This window comes from Ischnura elegans, chromosome 8 (assembly GCF_921293095.1).
Source record: "Ischnura elegans chromosome 8, ioIscEleg1.1, whole genome shotgun sequence".
NCBI classification, from domain to species: domain Eukaryota; kingdom Metazoa; phylum Arthropoda; class Insecta; order Odonata; family Coenagrionidae; genus Ischnura; species Ischnura elegans.
In genome coordinates this window covers 114,309,796-114,336,622 of record NC_060253.1, presented here as the reverse complement: position 1 = coordinate 114,336,622, position 26,827 = coordinate 114,309,796, and the positions used below count along the sequence as shown (strand labels likewise).

General features: G+C 41.1%; 1 protein-coding gene across 1 annotated transcript in view; it reads left to right on the top strand.

Moving 5' to 3' along the window:
• The first annotated feature begins 2,331 nt into the window (after positions 1-2,331).
• The window catches only part of LOC124163583 (NKAP family protein CG6066-like), a 47,309-nt gene continuing 22,813 nt past the window's right edge, over positions 2,332-26,827 (top strand). The window contains exons 1-3 of the mRNA XM_046540576.1: positions 2,332-3,371; positions 15,361-15,520; positions 21,581-21,677. Coding sequence (XP_046396532.1) covers positions 2,590-3,371; positions 15,361-15,520; positions 21,581-21,677 — 1,039 coding nt within the window. The 5' untranslated portion in view covers positions 2,332-2,589. The remainder of the gene's footprint in view (positions 3,372-15,360; positions 15,521-21,580; positions 21,678-26,827) is intronic.

Genomic DNA, 26,827 nt, shown 5'->3' with positions numbered 1-26,827 from the left:
GAAAATTGTCACACTTATGGGGAAAGGTCCTAAGTTTTGTTGAGTGTAAGCAAAATTTTACAATTTTGACCTTTTGACCTCACAAAGTGGGTCCAAACCAAAAATTTGAATTTGCCTTATGGGGTTTCAATGTTAAAAAAATCGAGATAGACAAAAGTGTGAATTTCATTGACCAATATGTCAATTCTTAGGTTTTCGGACACGAGAAACCCGAAAATAACACTTTTATTTACGAATATTCAACCGTTGACCCAGTAAGGTCACCGTCAAGGTCATAAGGGTGGCAAAAGGAATAGCATACCAACAAAGGTGTCGATCCATGGGTTTTGTAGGGTGCCCAAGTCATTGGTATTGTCCAAATACCCGTATTATTCACTAATTGACCTCCGAGGGTCACCACGGGGGTCAAAGGTCATAGAGTTAAAAGTCGGGCAATCATAAAAACCAAGGGGTCAAATCATAGGTTTTGAAGGGTGCCAAAGTCGGTTAGGCTGTTCGTAGATCCGTATTGTTGATTTTTTGACCTCCGAAGGTCACAATTGGGGTCAAAGGTCATAGAGTCAAACGTCGAGCCATCATGGCAACCAAGGTGTCAAACCATAGGTTTTGAAGGGTGCCAAAGTCGGTTAGGCTGTTCGTACATCCGTTTTGTTGATATTTTGACCTCCGAAGGTCATAATGGGGGTCAAGGGTCATAGAGTTAAATCGGCCCACCATGACAGCAAAAGAGTGTAACAATGTGTTTTAAAGGGTACCCAAGTCAGTTTTGCTGTTTTCAAATCCATATTGTCGACTTTTTATTACCAGCGAGGGTCACAATGGGGTCAGAGGTCATAGAGGCATGTTTTGAAATAATAGGAAACAAACAACAAAACAACCTTTGGTTGGGGATATTAGTTTTCCTATTATTTCAAAACATACCTCTATGACCTCTGACCCCATTGTGACCCTCGCTGGTAATAAAAAGTCGACAATATGGATTTAAAAACAGCAAAACTGACTTGGGCACCCTTTAAAACACATTGTTACACTCTTTTGCTGTCATGGTGGGCCGATTTAACTCTATCACCCTTGACCCCCATTATGACCTTCGGAGGTCAAAATATCAACAATACGGATGTACGAACAGCCTAACCGACTTTGGCACCCTTCACAACCTATGGTTTGACACCTTGGTTGTCATGATGGCTCGACGTTTGACTCTATGACCTTTGACCCCAATTGTGACCTTCGGAGGTCAAAAAATCAACAATACGGATCTACGAACAGCCTAACCGACTTTGGCACCCTTCAAAACCTATGGTTTGACACCTTGGTTGTCATGATGGCTCGACGTTTGACTCTATGACCTTTGACCCCAATTGTGACCTTCGGAGGTCAAAATATCAACAATACGGATCTACGAACAGCCTAACCGACTTTGGCACCCTTCAAAACCTATGGTTTGACCCCTTGGTTTTTATGATTGCCCCACTTTTAACTCTATGACCTTTGACCCCCGTGGTGACCCTCGGAGGTCAATTAGTGAATAATACGGGTATTTGGACAATACCAATGACTTGGGCACCCTACAAAACCCATGGATCGACACCTTTGTTGATATGCTATTCCTTTTGCCACCCTTATGACCTTGACGGTGGCCTTACTGGGTCAACGGTTGAATATTCGTAAATAAAAGTGTTATTTTCGGGTTTCTCGTGTCCGAAAACCTAAGAATTGACATATTGGTCAATGAAATTCACACTTTTGTCTATCTCGATTTTTTTAACATTGAAACCCCATAAGGCAAATTCAAATTTTTGGTTTGGACCCACTTTGTGAGGTCAAAAGGTCAAAATTGTAAAATTTTGCTTACACTCAACAAAACTTAGGACCTTTCCCCATAAGTGTGACAATTTTCATGAATATTGCTCCATGCAAAGTTACTAAAATTACAGGTCAAAAATGACACACGACCCTTGGGACAGTCTGTATGATAAAAATTCTTGCTATGGTCCTGTATCCCCAACCGCTTATTTTCCATCAGCTCCCAATCGTAGCCTGAGCTGCATCCGGGCACAAAACACCGAGATTTACCCATGATATTTCGTAAATATCTTACTGGTGGAGAAATACTAAAAAAAACACCAAAATCGGTGAAATTCTCGGCTCATAGAGGATGATAACAGCCGCTCACTCATAAGCCGCTACTCACAACAAGCCTAATGAAAGGAATAGTAGTGTCGGTCGCGCCACAAGTGGCAAAAGTTGGAACTTGAATTAATGCGCGGGACCCGTGTTCAAATTATGACTGCTCCCGCCACCTAGTGGGGCCTCCTTAGTAATGTAAACTCTATGATTTTCACCCATCACAAGTGTCCTCGCGCATTATTCAGTAAACATGTAAATTATCGTCCGATTTCAACGAGACTGTTGTGAATAGTATTAAATATTGTTTTCTGCTGTATCAATGTCGGCGAGAGAAACTGGTGTTAGGCTACATAAAGTGTTTTGATCAATGTGGTCGGTGTTCTTATGTGGCAGGGAAATAAATCAGTGGTGGAGGAAATCCTTCTGAAGTGAAATAAATTGTCTGGCAGACAGAGAATAATGCACGAAAGAAGTGATAGAGATAGATCCAGGAGAAGATCGAGGGAAAGGGACGTACATAAACGAAGACAGAGAGATAGTAGGTCCGATGTTAGGGGCGAAGGAGACTTATCCCCAAAGGCGGATCGCGGGAGGCATAGGAAATTGGACACATTTAAAGAAGAGCGCTCGAAAAGGTGTAGAGACTCCTCTGACAGAAATTCGCACCTCGAATATTCTGATCGGGTCAAAGAACACGACTTTAATAAGTACGATGGAGGAAAACGAAATCATGATAGAGATAGAACGGCGGAAAAGAAGCAGGTTGCAAGCACCACGAGAAAGCGAGATGAAATGGATTCGGAAAGTAAGCACAGGCATAAGAAGGTGCGGGAGGAGGAGTCTACCATAATGGGCCCACCACCTCCCCGTCCCGCGCCCAGTCAGCCCATTGCTGCTGCTCTTTTAGCCCTGGCTATGTCCTCATCTGTTCCAGACAACGAGAGCAAAGATGACGATGGCAACCCTTATCGAAAATATGGTACGATGGCGGCTAACCTGAAATCTTCAAATCCGGAGGCTTTTCAGTCTCGAAACCCGGACTCGGAAGGTCGCTGGCCTCATGACGGATGGCAGGCGGAAAGCAATAGTGGATGGAGAGGAAGAAGTAACCGTGGTCCCAGTGGTTTCAGAAGAGGTGCTGTTTCAGAAGAGTTTATGGAGCAAAGGCGACGTGAGAGGGAACGGATCAGCTTGGTTGGTGTGCCAGAAGTATGGGGAAAATCGCCGCCTTATGCACCCGAGTAAGTTCAATGTGCCTAGTTAACTCCACCTCAGTTGAGCACCTAACAGCTGTTCATATACCTAATTATCTTATCTTCTACTGAACCCATGTCAGCGTATTGTCAGTCCCAACTTCCAGAAACGCCTTTGATTTTAGAAAAATTATTCTTGATTTCTCCATGGAAAAAAGTGACATTTTTCTTTGTTGTTGTAAAAACATATGTTATGGGTAACTTATTTCCCTTAAAAGGAGAATTTGAACCGTTTATTTTATTTTAGCCATCCCTGAATTGCCACATAGAAATTCTTAGCTACAATTGTAAGCGATCGATATAAGTATATTCCAATCAGGTAGGCTTGATGTGTGGACATATTTATAAAACTTGATGTAAATGACTTACAAAATTGGAATCATAAAAACCGTTAATCATTCTTCCTTTAACTACTTAGTATGTTGAAGTTGAAAGTGCCATTAGCTATGATCACTCATGGCAAGCTGCCTTTTATTTGTTGATTTTTGACAAGGAAATCTGACTCTCTTGATGCCTTTCCTTCACCACTAATCGTAATCTACTGGTTTCACTGCTATGACATTTGACGACTGTTGCTTACAATTATGCTGTTAAATCACCCAAATTTGGTGGGATTGATAACCTTGGACTGTATTATGTTTTTTTTTATCCTTATATTAATCTCCGTCAAAATCATGGTCAGCATATGTGTCCTGGTAGCGCAACTGGTTGGTGTGTCAGTCAAGCTTATTGTGAAATCCACTCTACCTACCCGACAGAGAGATTTATAGTATCAACCAATTGATTCAGAGTCCAGAGTGCTAACATTCCATTTTTAATTATTATTAGCAAGATTAACCCTTAGAGTGCCGGGGAGCGCCATTGCGCTGCTCCTATCTCTCACTAAAAGTGCCAGGAGCTCGATGGCGCTGCTCCTGCAACTATTTTTTTAATAATAAAAATTAACTCATATTGCCAAAAATTTGTCAAATACTACATTAAAATTTAGGTGAAACCACATATAATAAATATTTCCCAGAGTTTTTGAATATATACCTTTAGTTGTTTATGAGACCTCATTTTTTTCCTAACCTGCTGCAAAATCAGCAACAACGCCTTGGCACTTTTATCGTAGTACCTAGGAAATTGGTTGAAACTTTAAAGTGTTAAGTAAACAAATATTACCTCTTTGTAAGGTTCACTGTTATTTAATTATGGGCACGACCCGGGTTTCGTAACTTGGTTACATCGTCAGGTGACTGATCTTGCATGCATCATACATTTATACACAAAGTACACAAGTGACAGTGAGGATCTATCGGAAAGGAAAAGGACTGGTTGAAAGAGCGGGGGTGAGGGTTAAACACGGAATGGAATAGTGATAATGGGGGAAAGGGGCAGCCTTGATTTGGGACGAGGGTTTTTCCTGTGAGGATAGGTATCTGACCAGCCAGGGGAGGGCGGGGTTAAAGTGGGTGAGGAGACGAGAGCTAAAGAAGGTGGCGGTGTTGGGGAAGAAAGAGAGGATTAGCAGGGTACATTGAGTTTTCTAAATCACAGAGAGAGAGAGACACAACATCATTTCCATCTTCGGTAATGGTTGTAAGTGGATGGTCATTGATGGTGGCTGCCATGCTTGCGATACAGGTGCGGAACTCATCAGATGACAGTTCTTGCCCTTGCCGATCATCCTCTTCATGGGGCCCTTGACACTCCTAATGAGTCGTTCCCAGAATCCACCCCACCATGGTGCTGCTTCACAGTTTAGTATCCTCTGCAATTTCTTGACTTGACTTATTTTTACGATCTCCTCCCAATCCAGTTTGTCGAATTAGTTCTTTGCACCAATGAAGTTAGTGCCGTTGTCGCTGTAGACAGTATTCGGTCTATGAAGTAAAATCTGATGCTTTCCCGGCGAATATGTTCAAAAATGGCTATTCGGGCTTCCAGCCAGGTGGTCTCCCTCCATTCTGCAGAATGGAGGGAGACCACCCGGCTGGAAGCCCGAATAGCCTTTTTTGAGTATTCGGTCTTCCTTCGTTGGCCACGAAAGCAGAGAGTTGTGATATGTCTCCGTTAATAATCCCGTGATAACATCCAGTGATACACATGTATTGACCGCCCAAGTTGTGATCACGATCCAAACCTTGTACGTCTATCTCAAATGATAAGTGGACCAGGCAAATCCACTCCCGTTGTCTGAAATACTTCACTGTTTTGCACACAAGGAACTGGGAGTGTTGCCGTCTCAACCTCAAACGCTTTTACTTCGTGCCTTCTACAAGCCGGACGTTGGTGAATGATTCTTGTGACAGTCTCCCTAGCACTGGCTACCCAATTCTTTCCTACTGTGGGGAAACTGAGGGAGTTTCCCCACAGTAGTTTGAATTCGTGCATGACAGTTGAAGAGGTGAATATCTCGAATAAGTCCTTCAACCAACGGATGATGCTGTGGTAAGAGAATGGGAGAGATGAACTCAGTCGTATCTTCCCGGTGTACTAATTTTGACTTAATTCGCAACAATCCATCTGTCCCTATCATCGTGACTAAGTTTTTAGGAACTCCTCCTTGACCATAGGCTTGACATTGAATCTACTTCAACCCTGCCTTCTCTGTCGAAGTTACTTCGTTGATAGGATGGGTGAAGTAATGCTTGTCTTGTTGCAAAAATTGTAAGTGAAGCGATTGACCCATGCCCAGACTCTTACATTCTTCTGATGAGAGGAAAATCTTTGAACCGGAAATGGAGTAGAGATCATTGATACTGTCGTCTTCTTCCATTCCTCGTCAATTTCAGCTGATGTCTGACATGGCCAATGTTCCTTACTCGATCTTAACCATTTAGGTCCTTCCCACCACTTTGATTCCACCAATTTTGCCGGAGTACACCCTCGTGAAGGCAGATCTGCTGGGTTGTCTTCTCAAGGCACATGATTCCATTGGCTGGTAGTGTTGGAGTCAAGAATTTCCTTGACGCAGTTTGACACAGACTTCTCCCACTCATTACCTCTTTTGATCCAAGCCAGAACTGTAGATGAATCTCTCCAATACTGAAAAGGGATTTCCTTTCCCAGCACTTCCTTCACCGGTCTTGCCATCCTGGCTCCTAACAATGCTGCTAATAACTCTGTTGATTGTTGGCTTCTTGACTGGAGCAAGACGCGATTTGGCACTGAGACGTTTGACTTCGACTTCTCCTTCGTATTCAGATCGGAGGTAGATAACAGTGGCATATGCTTATCCACTTGTGTCGCAGAAAATGTGAACCTCTTTCTTGGAATCGGGGTGAAGTTGACAGTAGCGTGTAATCCTTATCGACTTGAGTAGGTGGAGAGTAGCATAGCATGACCGGATATTTTTCTCTATGTCTTCACTGACCGTGTCATCCCAGCCAACCTTTTCCTCCCACGACTTCTGGACTAGTAGCTTGGATAGAAGTAGAGCTGGTGCAGTGAATCCAGCTGGATCAAACACTTGTGCGACAATGGAGAGCATGTGACGTTTTGACATGGAGCTGAAATCCTCTTGTGACTTGATATCTACTGTCAAGTAGTCTTCTTCTCGATACCACAATATCCCCAATAGTGGTAGTATGGCAGGCATTCATAGATCAGCTGAAGTTTTATCTCTTCCTGTAAAGGCTCGTTGATGCAATTCCATCCATGTATCAGCCATGACTCGTACAGCTTCTTCCCTGAACGTCTTTGCTTGTGAGTCTTCCCACCAGAGAAACTTCAGATAGTTTTGGTCCTGCTCTTTCACCCGCATCATCTGGAATGCTTTCCAGATGTCAGCGTAAATTCCAACCTTGTGAAGATGAAACCGGAGAAGTAAATTTGGGATGAGCTTGATGAGATTAGTGCCTTTGTATAAGCAGTCGTTGAGAGAGGAAAGCCGTCCATATCTGCTCGAAGCATCGAACATTGAATGCACTGGAGTAGTGAGGCTTTCCTTGAACATGGGTCGATGGGAAAGAAAGTGTCAGTTGTCTCATAATATACTCAAATCTACCAGGGAAAAAATGGCTAATTTTGTGGGTTTGAAAGGTAAATATAGCCTAAGTGAACATCCTCAGCGAAAGGAACCAATTGCTTGTCATCTGTTACACATGTCCCTGTTCTATATTGTTGGTGTGTCTCTTCTTCTTCTTCCTAGCGTTTGTCCCGCGCTATTGCAGGGTCCGCTTTTCTGCAAAGCCTTCTCCACTTGGCTCGATCCAGGGCGTCTACTGGCGTGGCGTTGATGGTCTTCATGTCCGCCTTAATTTTGTCGAGCCAGCGCATCTTTGGTCGTCCTCGTGGTCGGCGTCCTTCAGTACTCAGCCGCATTGCTGTTTTGGCCACGGAGTTCTCATCACTACGCACCACATGCCCATACCACCGCAGTCGAGCCTCCCGCATCTTGTCTGTGATCGATGCAACTCCCACTCTTTTCCGAATGTCTTCATTCCTGATGTGATCCAGGCGGGAGATGCCTAGGATTCATCGCAGCATCCTCATTTCCATGACATGCATAGCCTGTTCTTGATTTGCTGTGGCTGGCCAACATTCTGCTCCATATAGCGCCACTGGGCGGACTACGGTCTTGTACACTTTGGCCCTGAATCGTTCAGGCATTCGACGGTCGCACGATACGCCAGTCACTTGGCGCCATTTCAGCCATGTTGCATTGATTCGAGCTCGTGTGTTGGCGGTTGTGCTTCCATCGTTGCTGATGACAGAGCCCAAATATTTAAACTTCTCGACCTTTTCAAGGTCGTCGCCGTCGATGCTGATCGTGCCATCGGTTTGAGGCCCACACTCCATGTACTCAGTCTTCTTGATGTTTAATCGCAACCCATAGTTGTCGAGTCGTACCTTCCATAGTTGAGTTCGCTGCTGTAATTCTGGTCTGGTGGTGCTGGCAAGGAAGACATCATCGGCGAACAGTAGTGACCAAGGATGCGATTCTTGGAGACAGGCCGTGATTGTGTCCATGCACAGGATGAAAAATACTACCTTACTTATTTGTAGGTGTGTATTACCTACAAATATATGTATCCCTAATTGATACGAATTTGTCTCTCTTTGTTCTCTCTTCTCTATATTGACGAAAAACTGAGACATCGAAGGAAGTAGAGGAAAATGTTATGGCTCATGGAAGAATAGCATATTTCCAGAACTAATCCCCTGCGATCCCACAAATCAAAAATAATCTGTCACCTAGATTTATTTTCCCCGGGTGAATGTACAATACGAATCAGGAATTCTATTTCTTCCCTGTCTGTTTCATTCCCAAATCTTTTAAGAGAATACCTATTTTTCACCAACTTCCTCATTCTGAATACTAGTGCAATTTTCAATATTCTCTAAGATTCGTTCATCAAAAATCGCACGAAAACAGTCTATTGGTGTTCTGAACCAGTTTTCACTGCCAGGAACAAAAATCCTCTGAGAAACAATGCTACATTTTGATGTTCTGACGCTTGGTCTTCTCCCCTACGTTTTCCATATTTTAAAGACTACATCCCTCCCCAATGTACACCATGTCCCTTTCCTTTCCCAAAAGTTCAACGTCACTGCACTGTTGTTCACTGTCAGTGCCATGCTCATAAATAGAACACCCATTTACTTCCTTGTCAGAATCAATCGCTCCCTCCGCCGAAGATTCATTCAAAAGATGAAGTATCTTGGCTCTTTTTTCATAAGAGGTAGCTAACATCTAGTATAGATTGAAAAAGTGGATGTTAGTATTATCAGGCCCATCTTCAATGGTAAATAAACGGAAACACATAAAAAATTATATAGATGTAGTACTTACTGCACTTACCTTATTGAATGAAGTCTTCAAAAAATCAACTCTCTTAACCTTTTCGCGCCGAACTCCTTCACGGGAAGTTGCTTTTGGCTCTACGAAGGGTTTGAGAATTTCTTTTTCGCCCCATACAGAGTGTTTTCTCGGCTTGGGACTGTACAGGTAGTCGCCTCCTCCCCTTAATGACCTTTCCTAGCGGGGTCCCGGACCCTTTCCTCAGCAATTGGGCAAATATAATCCTCGACCCTTTTCCCTGAAGGCAGCCCATCCCGGCGTACTTTTGCGGTCAGTTTATTGTTACCAGTGCAATTTTAATTTTTTTAATTGTTACTATTGCATTAAATGTGAGTTCATCAATGTATTCCTTTCATTTTGCAATGCCTATAGAACTTTTAAACGAAGTTCTACGGTTATTGTTAGGGTTTTCAGCAAAACGGCACTATATCATAGACCAACAAATACTTTAAAGGGAATGAAATCATTCAATGTTCCTAGCCTACTTCTAGGTATTTACGATTTATGATATTGACATATTTTAGATCCATGATGCCAAAATCCACACTCTCCTCATTTGCGTCTGCTCTCTAGTTCTCTGAAAACATGAGAATGATACATTTAGAATTTTTTTAGAAGAATATTTTCCCGAAAAATTCTCATAAAACTACTTGAATCTTACAAATTTGTTGTTTGAAATGGCTAAATATTATTTTTTTAAAGCAAATTTTTCAGAGCTTTTCCGAGAAGAGTGAGGTTATCATCTTCCACGTACATATTTCAGTAGGAGAATACTTACACCAATATACTCTTGGGTGTTCCAGTTGGAGGATAATAAGTTTTTCCAAGAAAACATTAATGCGCTAATGTGTTCCGAAATAAGCCCGTGAGGGGCACAGGGCAGACCACCTGGATCCTGACCAGAGAACCAAGATATGAGAGCAATTACCTGGGTAGAGCAGTTCTCTTTCATTCATGGTATGGGCTGCATCGCACAGCAGGGTTCTACAGAAACCATCCCTGGTATAGGTAGCGGAATGCGTACAGATAGTTAACGGCTAAATTTGAATACACGCCAAGAAAATTTTGAAAAGAAAATGAGCTATTCCGAGAAGAGTGAGGTTATCATCTTCCAAGTACATATTTCAGTAGGAGAATACTTACACCAATATACTCTTAGGTGTGCCAGTTGGAGGATAATAAGTTTTTCCAAGAAAACATTAATGCGCTAATGTGTCCCGAAATAAGCCCGTGAGGTGCACAGGGCAGACCACCTTAATGGATCCTGACCAGAGAACCAAGATATGAGAGTAATTACCTGGGTAGAGCAGTTATTATTCCTGCAATGGTATGGAATGCTTCTCACAACATGTGTCTACGTAAAACATTCCGTATTGGTACATTAAATTTACGAATTTTTAGGATATGCATTAATCAGTATTTATAGCGAAATTCGTTTATAATATCTTTGTATTCAAAGGTTGGTAAGAGGTTATTCAAAATAGTCGCTGTAATTTTGGCTTACGACAAAGAACTGAGAGAATAATATTTTATTACATTACGAGGGCTTTTATCATAGAAGTTAAATCGGATATTCTATCGAATTTCACCGCAAACGTACACTTAGAATGTAGCTAACAGAGTAATGTATATTTTTAGATGTAAATCATTACAATATCGCTCCTATAAACTTGCTAGTAAGTTATAAAAATAACAATTAAACATCTAACCTTAGCGTCTCCAAAAATTGTTCTAGGTGATGATCAACTCCGTTAATATGAACGCTAGAATTCCGTTTAAAATTTAGAACCAATCAGCAGAACATACAGAATGTAATTCCTCGCATTGATTTTCAATAAATGCAACATGAACGTTTTTAGTTATTTTAGCTTAAAAACAAATAAGTGACCATGAGCACCTTCCTTGAGTGGGACACTGAGAGCCGGAATGGGCCGAGGTAATCCCCACACGGACAATAGGAAACGGTCGGACCTCTCGCGCCGACGGACCCTAATGGCGGTTGGGACCCACTTGGCATGCTTGACCGCGAAACCGTGAATACACGGCCTTTGGCCATTTGCTTCAAAAAATTCAAGCCGTGAAAATCCGGCCTTCCTTCTTTAGCATCAGAAAATTCAGGCCGTGAAATCACGCCCTGCGTAAGGAAGAGGTTAATCAATTTCTACACAGGTTAGCATCAGAATATCGTCCGCCAAATTTTCAATCAAAAGTTAAGGCATCACAGCTTTTTCTTTTTCGATAAATACTGCAGAAATCTATAATGTATTGAATGCACGTGTTTTAAGTATTATGAGATGTATTATTCGTGGTGAACAAACAAGAAAAATTACTGCAATACTATTGAAAATTGCTAAATTTGTATTTTTTTATACGAATTTAGGCACAAATATCTACACATAAGTAAATATTTATGCATGTAAACATAATAAGATAACTTTCATTGTAAGTTTCAGAAATGGTAACAGTCAAATCTAATGAAAATGACTGAAAAACATTAATGGTGGCTAAAATTAAAAGGAGGCAAACCGTAATGAGAATGGTTGCGTGGGGTGTCTAGCACACCCCATTCTGCAGAGCATTAACGAAAATTACTTTTTAGAAAAACTTACTGTGACTTTATGATCATATTTCACAAATTTCAGAAAGCTTAAAAACTCTGCTAGAGGAAATTATAGATCACTACAGTCAGAACGAAAAGAAAAAATAGCGCAAATATAAGGCTGGGGTGCCTGGGACACCCCACGCGACCACTGCCAGGTTAAACATGTACCTTATAGTATATCAATTATTTATACATACCATAGTGCCTATTTTAACTCCATACTACACTGTAAAAATATAAAAAAATTAGGGGTTGACAGGGGTTAAACTTCTGCTCTTTAGGGTACAACTTTAACCAAGTAGATAACCTTAACAATTTGCCAGGAATTGGATACTATTGTGTACATTTTTGAACTTGGAACTTGCTGTTATACTGAACTGGTTCATATTCATGGTAAGATTCAAGTGGTGAGCTTAGATATTTTACCTCATTCAAACACTAATTTTAAGAAGTGCATTGGTGATTTACTATGTCACCTGATATTCAATGAATGGAGGAACACAAGAAAGCATCACTGATTGTGCGATTGAACAACTACCCTAAAGCGAGTATATATTTAACGATTATATTCATAATAAAATAACTGTAGGTAATCAGAAAATGATTTTATTATGATTGAGCTTCGATAGGGTGGTTTCCTATTATTTTTTCATTGCCTAAATCGAAAGATTATTACTCCTGGAGTACGCATTTCACACTGTTAGATTTTCGAATGACGATATCTATTTTTCACTATTAAACGAAAAGTGAAAAATTTCAAGCGTGCGAAAACGCAACGGCTAAATAGGAATGACGGGAAAAGTCCGTGTTACGTCATTCTGGTTCCCCCTGCCGCCATATGAGGTGACCTTGGGGCGAGGCATGAGTACTGATATGACGCAGGCTGCTAGCAGGTAGCAGAGTACCCTGCTAGCTGGTAGCGCTTGGCTAAAATAACGATTATTAATACCTTATCAAACGAAGAAAACTTTCCGACCTTAGCCAGTTTTAATAGGTGTTTATTAAGACATGTTTCCCTTAGCTCTGTGCCTCATGCATGCATTGGTAATCTCAGATGATGTAAAACTCCTACCTACTCGTATAGAAACTAGGTCCCTGTGACGTAATGTGGAGTGGCATCGCATGGGCGCCAATCTGGCCTTTTTCAAATGAGGTTAAAATTGACCATAGCCATTCGTCTAAACCGGTATTTCTAAAACCAAATAATTTGTATGTTATGAGTACACTAATGGTGGGTAACGAATCGCAATCAATGCCTTTCGTTTTCTTTGATGAAGGAAACTACCCTATTAGCTACTCATAAATGTTCATTTATTACTAATATTCAGTATTTTTTTCTGTAATTAGATTCATGGGTGGATGTTGGAGTTTTTAGTTTGGCATTGTGGTGATCCATCTCAAGCATGTTCTCCTCATTCATGGAAATGGGTCTGTAAAATTGCATCCTGGTACTTCATAGGGACTCTTAAGGAGAAGCATTTATGTGGATCACTTTAATAATTAGGGTAATGAATTCTCTTTCTTGTGCAGAAGAACTCACAAAATCCACAATTAAGCTGAAACCCGGGGCGGGGCTACCGGATCAAATCTAATCTAATCGGATCAAAGCTAATCAAAGATGGATGGTTCAAATTAATATCCCAACTCTTGGAAAATATCCCTAGAGTGAATATTTGCCAGAGGATGTGAGATACAGACAGTTTCATCAAATGACTCATTTCAATTACGAGTTGGATACTATATGTCCGCTGAGTGCTGGGGTCTATCAAGGGATCATTAGTTACTGAAATGCAACTAATAGCATTCCTTTTTATTATCACAGTGGTTTTGCTTAGGGCTTGGTAAACCTTAAGCTACAACTATTAGTTAGGCTTAGCCCGCCTCGCGGTAACTTCTTTGCACCCCATTAAACTTTGAACCGGCGCAGCAGTGGCTTATTGTCATTCCTATGATCCTAAGCTTGGTTCTCTAGATTTTCTATTTAAATATGGTGAAATTCATTAAATATGAACAATATAAATTACAAGAAAATGTATGGTAAATAACTAAAAATGACAATGGAATTCAGATATCTGTGAAATAAAGTTTTGTGACACCCTGATGAATGAATTATGCAGTTATGTATTAGGAATTTAGAATTTGTTCTTGAAAATTATTGTTGTATTTGGCTATCTCCAATTCATAATGAGGAAATATGTGTATATTTGATTTAAATTTATTCTTTTACTATTATTATTGTTTGTAATATTGGAATTAGAGGTAAATAATCCTTTAAACTCTTAAGTAATGTGAAAATGACTCTGACTTATTTTTTTCAGGGAATTTTGATGAATTTAGAGGGATTTCAATCTGTGGTTATCCTGATTAAGAATGGGATATATGTATTTCATACCTACCCAGAGAACAGCATCTTAGAACCTTATTATATTTCTCTTTCTGACAGGGACAACAAAATATAGATATTTTGCCTAATGGATTTTGCCTGAATGAATTTGCATAGGTACTGATTTTCCACGATCAATTAGCGACTTAAGTAAATGATAGGTGGTAGTATTCATCCATTATATTGCTCCTATCCACACATCTCCTTTTCCTGTATTTTCTTTGTGGTTGGGCTGGTGTCCTAACACCCTGTCATGAACCTATTGGGGAAGCTTGCGTGGCACTCTGTTGTAACCTCCCGTCCAAAGGGCCCTCTCTTCCCTCACCAACTTCGCCGCAAGGAGGTGGTTATTATTTTAAAAGGTGAAATATTATCCAAATGACGAATCTACTATAGGTGTTGAGGCTGGCCCGTGAGGGATATATGCATAAGACTGCAAATGATGAGAGACGGATAGTCACCTTACATTATAACTAAGCAATTTATTGAATCCAATTGGGCTGGACAAAACAAAAAAAATTGACTTGAAAAAAAGAAAACAAATTAATTGAATAAACCGCCCTCTTCCGTCTAGGGCAGAGAAAACTATGAAAACCACACCCGACAATACACACGAGTCTACAGCACATTCTTTGGGATTGGGATTTCACTTCCGGGGGGAGACAGTAGGGTGATCACAGCTTCGATTCCTTCTCCTCCTCCCCTCCCCTCTCCTCCCCTTCCACTATTCTCCCACTGCCTTTCTTACACTTGCCACTTCCTTTTCTCTTCTGTCTCTCCCCTACACTCGCATGCTTGTCCCTTTTATACCCTCCCTATGGTGGCGGCGTGCGCAACTCAAAATTTTCTGACTCACTGGAATTTGGCAGTAGCTGCGACATGATATAAGAAACATAATGTACAGGTGCACTAAGCGGGTAGTGACTATCCGTTACAATGTGTTGTTGCATTTTTCCTTAAATCAGTGTATATTTGACAATTTTGCCATTGATATGTGAGGGAAACATTTTGTCTGGAAATGAGGGAAATCGAAAATGGAAAGTTGGTTTGAACCCTGTAATGGTATTTTGCACTTAAGTCATTGCCTGATTGTGTGAAATGGTGAACCATTGTCCTCAGCTACCACTAATTTCAGGGATTGCTGTGAAATTGTTTGTGCTGTAAGTTAATTTATTTGCGATCATCATGAATTTTTCTTTCATAGGTATTATGAAAATATCGGTCACGAGTACGCGCTGAATGGCAAGAGGAAAGATGGAGAGGAATCGAGTTTATTTGGGGAGAAGAGGAAGAAGACTAAGAAGGAGAAGAAGAAAAAGAAGAAGAAAGAGAAGAAGGCAAAGGCAAAAAAGAGCAAAGGGAAGGTATGTACCGCAACCACCATCCTTCTGGTTCACTGAAATTGGCCAGCCTAACAAAGAGAAAGGGGCAGAGCTGCATTCAAGTTCTCACACCTCTGATTTTATTTTTTTCTAACTAGCTACTAATCTGAAAACTATGAAGTTGGTTATACTTCTCAACCTGCAGACATACACATTTTTCACTACGTCGACACCATGAATCCATGGCCGTGGCATAAGCTTCTTCAGGAGTCTGTTTTGACCATGGGGTAATTGCTGAAATAGTAGCAGCATGGCTGGTGAATGTGGAGTGTGTTTCCTTTGTTGGAAAGAGCCAAAAGTCACTTGGAGCCAGGTTCGGGAACATGAGAAATCACTTCAAAGTTGTTTTTACGAAGAAACTCTAATGTAAAGTTAGCTTGATGTGGATGTGCGTTGCCTTGGTGAAACAGCTAACACAAAACCTTTCTGAGATGTTTTTGTTGCGGTGCATTTTTAGGTCGTCATGCAGCATTGTTTGCACAGAACCCATGGACAAGTCAAAGCTGTAGGTGATCTGTTCCACTGTCATTCGGCTATTCCCCAAAACAACTTTCTCCCCTCATTCGGTTATGATGTCAGACAGGCTTGTGCGAGGCCAACATTGTTCTGGTTTGCTGTCAAGTGGTGTTCTGCCTCTTTCGACACATCCGTAACATCATCACCACATTAACTGTGGATGGAATTCAATTGATATAGTCCCATATAAATGCAGAAAACAAATGATTGCACGCTGTTTGTGTAAGGAAAACATCCTCATTTCAAGTGTCTAAAACAGGTCTCATGTTTGACGCTGCTGAAAGAGTTCTATCTATCATGCAGCCATCTCTGTCACAACTCTTACAAAGAGTGCATGCCCATTATAAAACAATACACATGTTTCTATTAGTATCTGGACTGGAGAAAATAGATAGGAAGCTCTATAACTTGAATGCACTTGCTGATGAGCCAAGGTGCAGGGTCAAGAATCAAGTGCAGTATGAGTCAAGAATGTGATGGACACAAAATTCTAACTACGTCATTTGCTGAACCAAAATTGTAAGCCAAGTAATGGCCCTACAAAACAATCACCCTCACAGATGGCTACACATTGAGATGGGTGCTGGCTGGTTGAGGAAGTGGGGGCAGGACAAAGAGAGGTGAAGCGGGTGGGAGGAAGAGGAGTGGGTAGAAGGCCTTTCAGCCTCGCCTGAGACTACGTGTGTGTGGGGGCCGTGATTTTTTACGACACACTCAAGGTCATCACCGGGGAATGCTAGGGAAAGGGGAGATATGCTAGTGGAGGGGGTTTGGGATGCATAAGTTAGGTGCCAGGAAGATCAGCAAAAGAGGGTAGGAGAGAGTAAACAAAGGTTTTGGAAAGAAAGATCTCTTTGGAATGGGGGAACGGGTAGGAGTGCTATGAGAAAGTTCATGATTGGAGTTGGAAATGCCTCTTCATCACGAGTAGCCTGCAAAATAAATTGGTGGTAAATAGAGCTCGCGGCTGAGCTTAAAGCCACCAAGTGCATCCACCGGGTTGCGGTTGGTGGGTCGACCTTTAGATATAGAGGTTAGCTGCGAGATAAGTGAGTTCTCTTGTCGAATAAGCAGTCGTGGACAAAAAGCGGCGGTATTCTGAGGGGGTATTGGGCTACCCTTGGGTAAGGTAGACCATTTAAAAGATACCAAAACCTGTGAAGATACCGTGACTTGGCGACTGGGGGCCGCCAAAAATTATGCCTCTCATCACCCGGGGGAGAGGGCAGCAGCTCTTCTTCACCTGTGCGAAGGAGGTACAGCGACACACATTCCACTACGGGCGTGGTAACATTTACTTTAACGGCTGTAGTATTGCGATGTGGAAGGCAAGGGGAAACTACCACATTATCATCCCGAGGAGTCGCAGCTACTCCACTCAATTTATATAATGACATGATGGAATTCTTTCGGGTAAAATATTCCGGAGGTAAACTAGTCCCCCATTCGGATCTCCGGGCGGGGACTACTCGGGAGGGTACATCAGTCAAACGAGATAGAATGTTACGGATAGGAACATGGAACGTCAGATCACTTCGTACCTGAGGTGAGCTAGAGAACTTGAAGGTGGAGATGCGAAGAATGAACCTCGATGTATTAGGCACCAGCAAAATGAAGTGGCCCCAGGAAGGAGACTTTTGGAGTGGAAGCTACAGAATGATACGCACGGGATCGCTAAATGGTAATGCTGGAGTAGGCATAATGCTTAGAAAGAGCGCCGGGATGCGTGTTAAAAGCTACCTGCAGTTTAATGAAAGGATAGTAATGGTGAAGATAGATACTAAACCCGTAGCCACTGTAGTGGTACAGGTTTACATGTCTACGTCAGATTATGAAGACGAAGAAGTAGAAGATGTCTACCAAGATATAGCGGAAGTTATCAAGCAGGTAAGAGGGGAAGAAAATCTTATTATTTTAGGTGACTGGAACGCCGTCGTCGGCGAAGGTCAAGATGGAATAATAACTGGGAAATATGGGTTAGGTAACCGAAATGAAAGAGGAGAAAGGCTACTTGAATTCTGCACGGAGCACAGGCTAGTGGTTGCTAACATTTTATTCAAAAATCCCCTGCGAAGAAGATACACGTGGAAGATGCCAGGAGACCGTAGAAGATTCCAAATCGACTACAACAATCGTGAAACAAAGATTCAGGAACCAGGTGAAGGACTGCAAAAGTTATCCGGGGGCAGATATCGATAGTGACCATAACTTAGTTATGGTGAAATGCCACCTTAAATTTAAAAAGTTGAAGAAAGCCGTGAAAAACATGGCAGGTTGAAAAATTGAGGGAGGTTCAGCATCAACTGGCTTTTAAAGAGGCTGTAGAAAATAAAATAGGGGAGGATACGACCAACAAACCAATGGAAGAGAGTTGGAAAACCATTAGAAGTGGTCTGCAGGCGGCAGCTGAGGAAGTTCTTGGTAAAAGAAGAGTCGTTATGAAAAAAACATGGATCACGCAGGAAGTATTAGATCTCATTAAAGAGAGAAGAAAATACAAGGCTGCGAAAACAGAGGAAGGACAGAATCGTTACAAGAGAATAAGGAACGAAATATGTCGTAAAGCGCGGAAGGCTAGAGAAACGTGGATGAAAAGCATTTGCGAAGACGTGCAAAACAATCTTAAACATGGAAAAGTAGAGGCCGCTTATAGGATAGTGAGGAACCACTTTAAGGAAAGGGGCGTAAGATGTAATACCCTTAGGGCCAAAAACGGAGAACTATTGATTGAAAACGAAGAAAAAGGGAAGAGATGGAAGGAATATCTGGAAGATTTGTACAAAGGAAATCGCCTCAGAACGAATGCTATCGAAAACGAGAGGGAAGTGGATGCCGATGACATGGGAGCCCCAATTTTAAGATTGGAATTTGATGCGGCTGTAAGAGACCTCAGGATAAATAAAGCGTCTGGCATTGATGACATTCCTGCAGAACTAATTAAAAATTCAGGAGAGAAGACGTTGAACCAGCTATACAAAATCATTAGTGAAATGTATTCGACAGGTGAGATACCAGAGGACTTTGAGAGGAACATTATAATCCCTATCCCTAAGAAGAAAAGAGCGGAGAACTGCGAAGATTTTAGGACCATTAGCCTGACTACACATGCGTCGAAGATACTGACAAGGATCATCTATAGAAGAATAGAACGAAAAGCAGAAGAGTACTTGGATGAGGACCAATTTGGATTCAGAAAAAACAAAGGCACAAGGGAAGCAATATTGGCCCTAAGACTGCTCATAGAGAAGAGAATGGAAAAGAACAAGCCAACATTCGTTGCGTTTGTGGACTAAGAGAAAGCATTTGACAACGTGGATTGGAGCACAATGCTTGGAATCCTAAAGGAAATTGGGGTTCTTTATAATAACAGAAGAATCATCCACAGTTTATTCAAAAACCAAGTAGCCGTGATAAAATCAGGGTCCAGCTGTGAAGAAGCAAGAATTAGGAAAGGAGTGCGACAAGGCTGTACATTGTCACCCGTAATTTTCAACGTTTACATTGAAAAAGCCATTAATGAAATCAAAGAAAAGGAACAAAAAAAACGTCTAAATTCTTGATCATTCTCCATACAGCTGGGAATTTAGCCCCAATAATTTATTTCGCATTTTTTTTTTCTTGACACATGTTTGGACCCTAGGTTCCCAACCGTCACAGTTGACCCCGAAAAAATACGTTACTATATCCAAAGGTTTTTTAAAAAAAAATTTTGTACAAACCCTTTCCACACTACACCCCCACTTTCACACCGCAGAAGAACAGTAGAAGAAGGACACGAGGTCAACTACCCAGGAGGAGAAGATCATCTGGGCGAGGACGCTATCCTGACAACCACAACCCGAAAGAAGACAGTGAACGAGTGCGGGGTACCCTCACCCATCCTAGAACCTTTCTTTCCTTCCCCCTCACCCTCCTTAAGTTCGAGACCCTAAAAACGACCCTCCAACCCCCCCCCCCCCCCCCACAGCCCTCAATATGCTCACTTCTCGTCACCCAAACCCCATTCTCCATCTTACTCCCCCCCCTTCAAGCACCATGATATATAAGGAAAATCTTTAAGACTTTTTTCACACTTGAAAATGTCGCTGTAACGACGAAACGCGTAGTGTAAAATAAATCTATAAGTGGAAATATTGCAATGTGTCATTTCAACAATATTACGAACTTCCACCACATCGTGCCTAACATCATACAAGTTATTTCACATTCCCCAGTATCAAGAATATGCTACGAGGAAAGCGCTTCCAGACGTCTGAAAAAGCGGTTGATGCCTACAAAGCAGCCATTTTGACTACCCCTACTTCGGAATGGAATAAATGTCATAACGACTGGCTCCATCGAATACAAAAGTGTATTGGCTATCAAGTAGAGTACTTTGAAAAATGATAAAAAATGGCATTACTGTACCTCCTATAGTTTTCTCCATTCCCCACACTAAAAAGGCTGCTCTCGTAAATTCGAAGACACACATAAACATCACGGAAAAGTAGAATCTGCCTATAGGATAGAGAGGGACCACTTCAAAACAATGAGTGTAAGATTTATTACCGCTAGTGACAACAACGGAGAACTTATGCCTGAAAAGTTGTGATCGAATGTCGCGTCTGTCCATTAGAAAGGAACAGCGGTCGTCCACATGAGATTGCGAAGAGAGCATCGGGTGCTGCCTTGACCTTCTCTCCTCGAATGAATAACCAAAAGACAAAGTAAAGTTCAACTCTAGCATCCGCAGATATACCACACACAACTTAACTGAGCCTACCTCTCAATGGTATGCAATCAAAGCGAGACTCGACGTATTTTTTCAGATTATATTATGAAGAAAACCTTAAGATAGATCCACTGGACGGTTTTTTATAATGTCAAAAAAATATTTTGTTTGCTCATAGAAATTAATTTTTAAAAATAATTCAGGTATACTGGATCACTTGTCGTAAGATAATACTTAGGAAGGATAATACCATCCTTGCACTTCTATGCGTAACAGCGACTAAAAGTTACATGGACTTATTTGAGAAACACTATTTGTTGTTCTTGATACATGATAACGTTTAATTTAGTTCTTCAACAACATTCCCCAGAATCAAGAACATGCTACGATGAAAGCAATTCTAGATGTCTGAAGAAGTGGTTGATGCCTACAAAACAGCCATTTTCACTACCCCTACTTTGGAATGGAATAAATGTTATAATGACTGGTTCCCTCAAGTGCAAAAGTTCATTGCCTATTGTGGAGAGTACTTTGAAAAACAATTGAAAAATTGCATTATTGTGCCTCTTATAGTTTTCTTCATTCCCGACACTTAAAAGGCTACCCTCGTCTGGGCCGACAGTGGTCATGCAACCAATCAGAATCTCTCTTGTTGGTCATGTGATTGTGTTGCATTGGTGATGTGCGTCCGATATGAAAGGAAATTATGTCACTGCACATATTGCACACCCCTGCATTGTTGTGACAGCAAAATATCCTATTGAGGAAAGATTTGTCTTTTTTAATATGATATATGTATTTTGTATTACTTACAGAAGCACAAGAAAGTGAAGAAGAAAAAGAAAGAATCGTCTTCGGATGATGATAGTTCGAGCGGAAGTGAAGAAGAGGAAGAATGGATTGAGAAAACAGGTGACTCCTCAGTTTTGCAATTATTTTGGTTTAAGATCAAACTAGGATGTGCTAGATGAATGTTGTGTGTTTATTGCAAGTGCACCTGGTGCTCTTTGGCCTCCCTTCTTAACAATTGCGCTGGTGGAATGAAACAGAAGACCATGATCATGTTGAAATCCATTGCTATCTCGTCAGTTCCTACCAATCATTTGTGAAGTGTATCAGTTACTTGTCAATATTCTGTAATTATGGATTAGTATAAGGGAGAAAGATCAGCTGCTGATCAAGTATGTGGAGTCAATCACTCATCAACAATCTCGGGTCAACAAATCCCACAAATAGATCTCACAAAACCCCCCCCTCATTTCTCCATTTGTTAGGTAATCTTTTCACCTGTTTGTGTTCTCTTTAGCATCCTTCTTTAACTGCTCCATACATTTCCTTTGAGGTCTTCCTTTTCCGTTCTTGCCGTCTCTCGACAGTTGTCTTCTCCAAACCATCATTCTGCAAGATGTGGCCGATGGGGTAGTTCAGTCTGTCATCATCTCATCTAGGTTCTCATGAGGCCTCTGGCTTCTCTCCTAATCTCCTCAGCGCTTCCCCATTGCTCACTAGACCATTTGATCCTCCACATTCTTCTGCAGCCTCCACCCTCCCTTCATTTCCCCATCATGGCTTGATCTGCCTTCAATAAATGGTTTTGGTGTGACATCTGTGATTAACTGGTCATTTTTCAACAATGACTGATAAATGTCGTAAAAGGCCAAAGTTCATGTTTGGATTGATTTCTGATCTTGGTCCACATTCTTCTATAGTGTTATTGAGGAGGGGGTGGGAATTTTGATTAGTTTCGGTGACTCATTTCATATGATTCAGTTCATGTGAATGAACTGTTCTTTCAAATCGTTCTAAAAGAATCTCCAAACCAAACGAATACCATGAACTAAATGAACTATGTATGCTACATGATTATCGTAAATCAAAATAATTCGACAGTCACCCCAGAAATCTATATGCTTTGACTTGCAACTTTGTGTCGATGGTGAATCAAAATAGTAATGAGAATGATGCCAATTTAATTGAAATTGGAGAGTATGATAAGCGGAAAAGCATTACCTTACTTTTGTTAACCTCCTCAAGAAATTCAACGGGAATTCTTGGAAATTTTTATTTTATACATAACTGTAAGTCGCTAAATGAACAGGGTCTGTTGAGGGGTCATCAGGGAACCAATTAAGGTGCCGACACAAGAGTTTAATTACCCTCGCTTTATTCATTCATTCCGTACAACAATCCAACCAAGACTCCCTCCAGTTCTCGCTTCACTGCTGCTCGGCATCACCACGTGACTTGTGCGCTGTTGGCCATCACTCTTTTGTCGTCTCTTAGTCACCTCATGCAAAGGCGACTTGAGTTCACCTGCTGACCGTGTACTGGCAATGCTTGGTGGGTGGATAGAAGGGTGGGGGAGAGCCGATAAATTGATATGGGGCAGACAGAATGGGGAAGGTGGAATGGGAAATGAGGGGAAAGATGCCAATTCACTCACTGGGTGCACTCACGTCACCTTAAGTTGATGTATAAAATTTTAATTGATAGAATTGAAGGTTATTGTTTGGTATTAATTAAAATTTGAGATGACAATTAATACTTGTGGCATAAGCATGGTTTCGTTGTTAGCAATCATCATCATAAATGAGCGTAACTTGAGAGATCACTCCAAAAGATTGGACTGAAGTTAGCTTCTTTCTAGGAAGTTATAATTTTGATTATAATGGTAAATTTATTTCTTGTTGTTAATACTAGTATTTTAGGTTTGAATTCTTCGAGCGGCTTCAATTAGACAGGAGAGTTATCATTGTGTCACGTGTGTTCAGTTATCTTGTCCATAAGTGGTGAAAATACTGAAATTGTCACTCAATTAGTCATTTTCAAGGGAAGGAATGGACACAAAGAATGCTCATTCACCATGAACATTGCTGGAGGTCGCACTAGCAGCCATTCTGCAAATTAGGTTTAATGCAAAGAACATAACATTGAAATGAGTAGTAAACGAATTGTATGATGTGAATAATACATTTGCTTATATTTTATAAAAACCTTACTCCACTTTCTAGGCTATCATCAATGTTTAATATAGTATATGACAAGTATGAAGCCTAATGATAACATGAAACCTTCATGGAAACAACATATAATAGTAGTCATTATTCGGAAGAATTAAAATATTTCAATGTCGATTTTTATCAAAAAGTAAACACAATGTGTCAAAATGAGTGACTTTCGCTCTCTGTAAATTTTCTAGTAAGTGATGGAAATTTATATTTGAGAACTTTAGTACCAATGTGCATAATAGTGGGTATCCAAATGCTGTTATCCAAACAAAGATTCTATTCTATCAAATGTCATCAATCAAATGGGTGGATTTGACTGGTTTTACCTGTTTCCTAATTGTTTACTGGAATTAAATATGTGGATAAGTTCTCAGATCATCTTCGAAAAAATATTTGTAGATGCTTTCTTAAGAATAATGAAGAGATATGTATTGAAAATGAGCCTTCCTTGGAGTGTGTTCTCTAGTGTGAAAGAAGGCAAATTTTGAGATCCCACAAACCATTTTCCTAGAAAGATAACTTTTCCTTCATGGCTTTCTTCTAAAACAATTTCCATGGACCAGTTAAAGCTTCCTTGACAGCAGTTGGATTCTTGCCATTAGCAGAAGCTAAAAAGGAGGGGATTCAGTCTGAGGATACTGTTTTGGGATTTAATCTCTTATTGCATATCTCGTCTCCCCTTCCCCACACAACTTCTATAACTTGCACACATTCGTTTTTATTCTCCTCTGCAATGGGGGCATTGTGTCAAGGGTCAAATTCCCTATCAAATCCATGATCTTAATCCCCTAACTGTGGACTTACAATGCTTCCCTCACTTTTCCTGAGTAATTGCCAGGGTTCCCACTCAACCGTGAAAACCTTAAAACCGTGAATTAGCCGTGAATTTCGTCTACCGTGAAAAAACCGTGAATTAGCCGTGAATCTCGTCTACCGTGAAAAAACCTGGAAAAAGCCGTGAATTTTGTCCTTAAACCTTAAAAATCTCTCAATCTTGATAATAATACCTTCCCAGAAATTTTCAACTTCGTTCGTAGTGAGCGCACTTCTATTCATTGTGGCGAGCATCGTCGCATGGGTCAGAAAAGCGTGGGAACGAATTTTGCCTGAAGAAAAAAAAAAAACATCTTTCCCCAGGGCAGGCCTTTTCTCTCCCCCCCTCCTGAAATATGACACCACTTCTCATCAGCTTGTTTACTTTCCTCGACTGGCTTGGTTTCCCCTCCCTCGGTCACTGCTTAGTCCCCCTTCCATCCAATTAGGCTTTCCACTGGCTGCAGCGACCACTTTCGAAACTAAAACTAGATGGCATTTGTGTCGAAAAATTTGAACGTTTATTCAACACCCTCAATCCTGTGATTGGAAGACCGCTAACCTTGACAACCTGCTATGCGCTGAGGACACTACGCTCCCTGCGTTTGAACCGGGCGACAGCGAGCTTTCGGCGCGACGTTACTAATTCTCGCGTGTTGCGGCCTGAAAACGAGAGAAGATTTCCGCTTATGGCAACACAGCATTACACGATTTTCGCATGCATTGACCTGGGACTTGCCAGTTTTACGTCGCAACCGGAAAGTTTGTGTGGAAATATTTGACGAGTGATAAAGTAAAGTGAAAGTAAAAATAACATGTATCAGCAGGTATTTATTATGTCTTTATATATTTCAAACCAAGTGAATTATAATTTACTTATTTGTACCTATCTAAGACAAGGTTTTTTTTCCTCCTAACTCCTGCAGAAAAGAGAGTTCGTCTTACAATCGAATGCAAAATTATCGATGTCAATCGGGTTGCATAATTTTCGTCAGAAAAAATTATGGATACCTGAGTTTGCCACCTAATATATATAGCTATACAACGAAAAATCAACGTCAAAAATACCTGAACAGTAATTTAGCTTATTTAATTTTGTGTTTAAGTGAAAAACTATTGCCATTTTAGGCAGCAGGTAAAGCGTGCGTGCCAATCAATCGCCGGGTGCACTTCTGCCGTGTCCGTGAGATCGCCTGCTTTACCCTGGGTTCGGCTCCATTCAAGTAAGAGCTTGATCAACTTACAAAATTTTTGTTTGATTGATTACAATTTACCTAAATTTTAACCAGAGGCGGATCCAGGATTTCTTTCTGGGGAGTGGGGAGCACAAGCAAAGCCGTATCCAGGATTTTGTTCTGGGGGGGGCACAAGGATACCTCATGATACAAAACGAGCGCAATGATAATGTGACCGTATTCAAAATCTTGCATATTTTTTAAGTGTCTGGGGGGTATGTGCCCCCGTGTCCTTCCCTAGATCCGCCTAGGATTGTAACGTTAAAGCCTCAATGCCGTCGCGATATAAACTGCTACAAAAGTCATTCCATTTTTCCCAGAGCAAAAGTATGAAGGGAACATGATTTGCCTCTCATTAGAGAGATCGATTCAGTTTTGGTTTCAGAGTGTTACGATAGCAGAGAAAAGAAGTCATTACACTGCCGCTTTCAAAAGAAAAGTTATACGGTGGAACCTCAATCTATCGTTCCCGCATCGATCGTTCGCCGTTTCTGGTCCCAAATATAGTTCCTTATAGACATTGTAATTTTTTCCCGCATCTATCGTTCCCCGAAGTATCCTTTCTCGCATTGATCGTTTGAAGATTGCGGTTCTGACGCATAATTTTCCCGCATCCATCGTTTGACGAAAATGAGACGAAATAAATACAATGTGTCATTTATGGCTAATAACGACAAGCACACAGTTGGAAACTTCCCAAGTGATGGAACTACCATTGGGAGAAGCTCAGTGCCGTGGGAAAGTAACATTAGCGCCTTTCCCAAGATCCGTTATCCCCCTCCATTCAGCATTCGCCTCCCCCCTTCTGATGCTTTCCTCTTCTTCAAATTAAAAAAAAAGTCCCAGCTCGCGCAGGGATTGTATTACGAAGACCTTAGCTTCGAAAAAAATATCGAGTTACACGAGAACAATAGAAACGTGTTTCGCGCTCCACCCTCTTCTCACCCACTGACCATTTTCATCCTAACTCCTTCAAAGTTCCCAGTTCCTGGAGGTCAACTGCTGC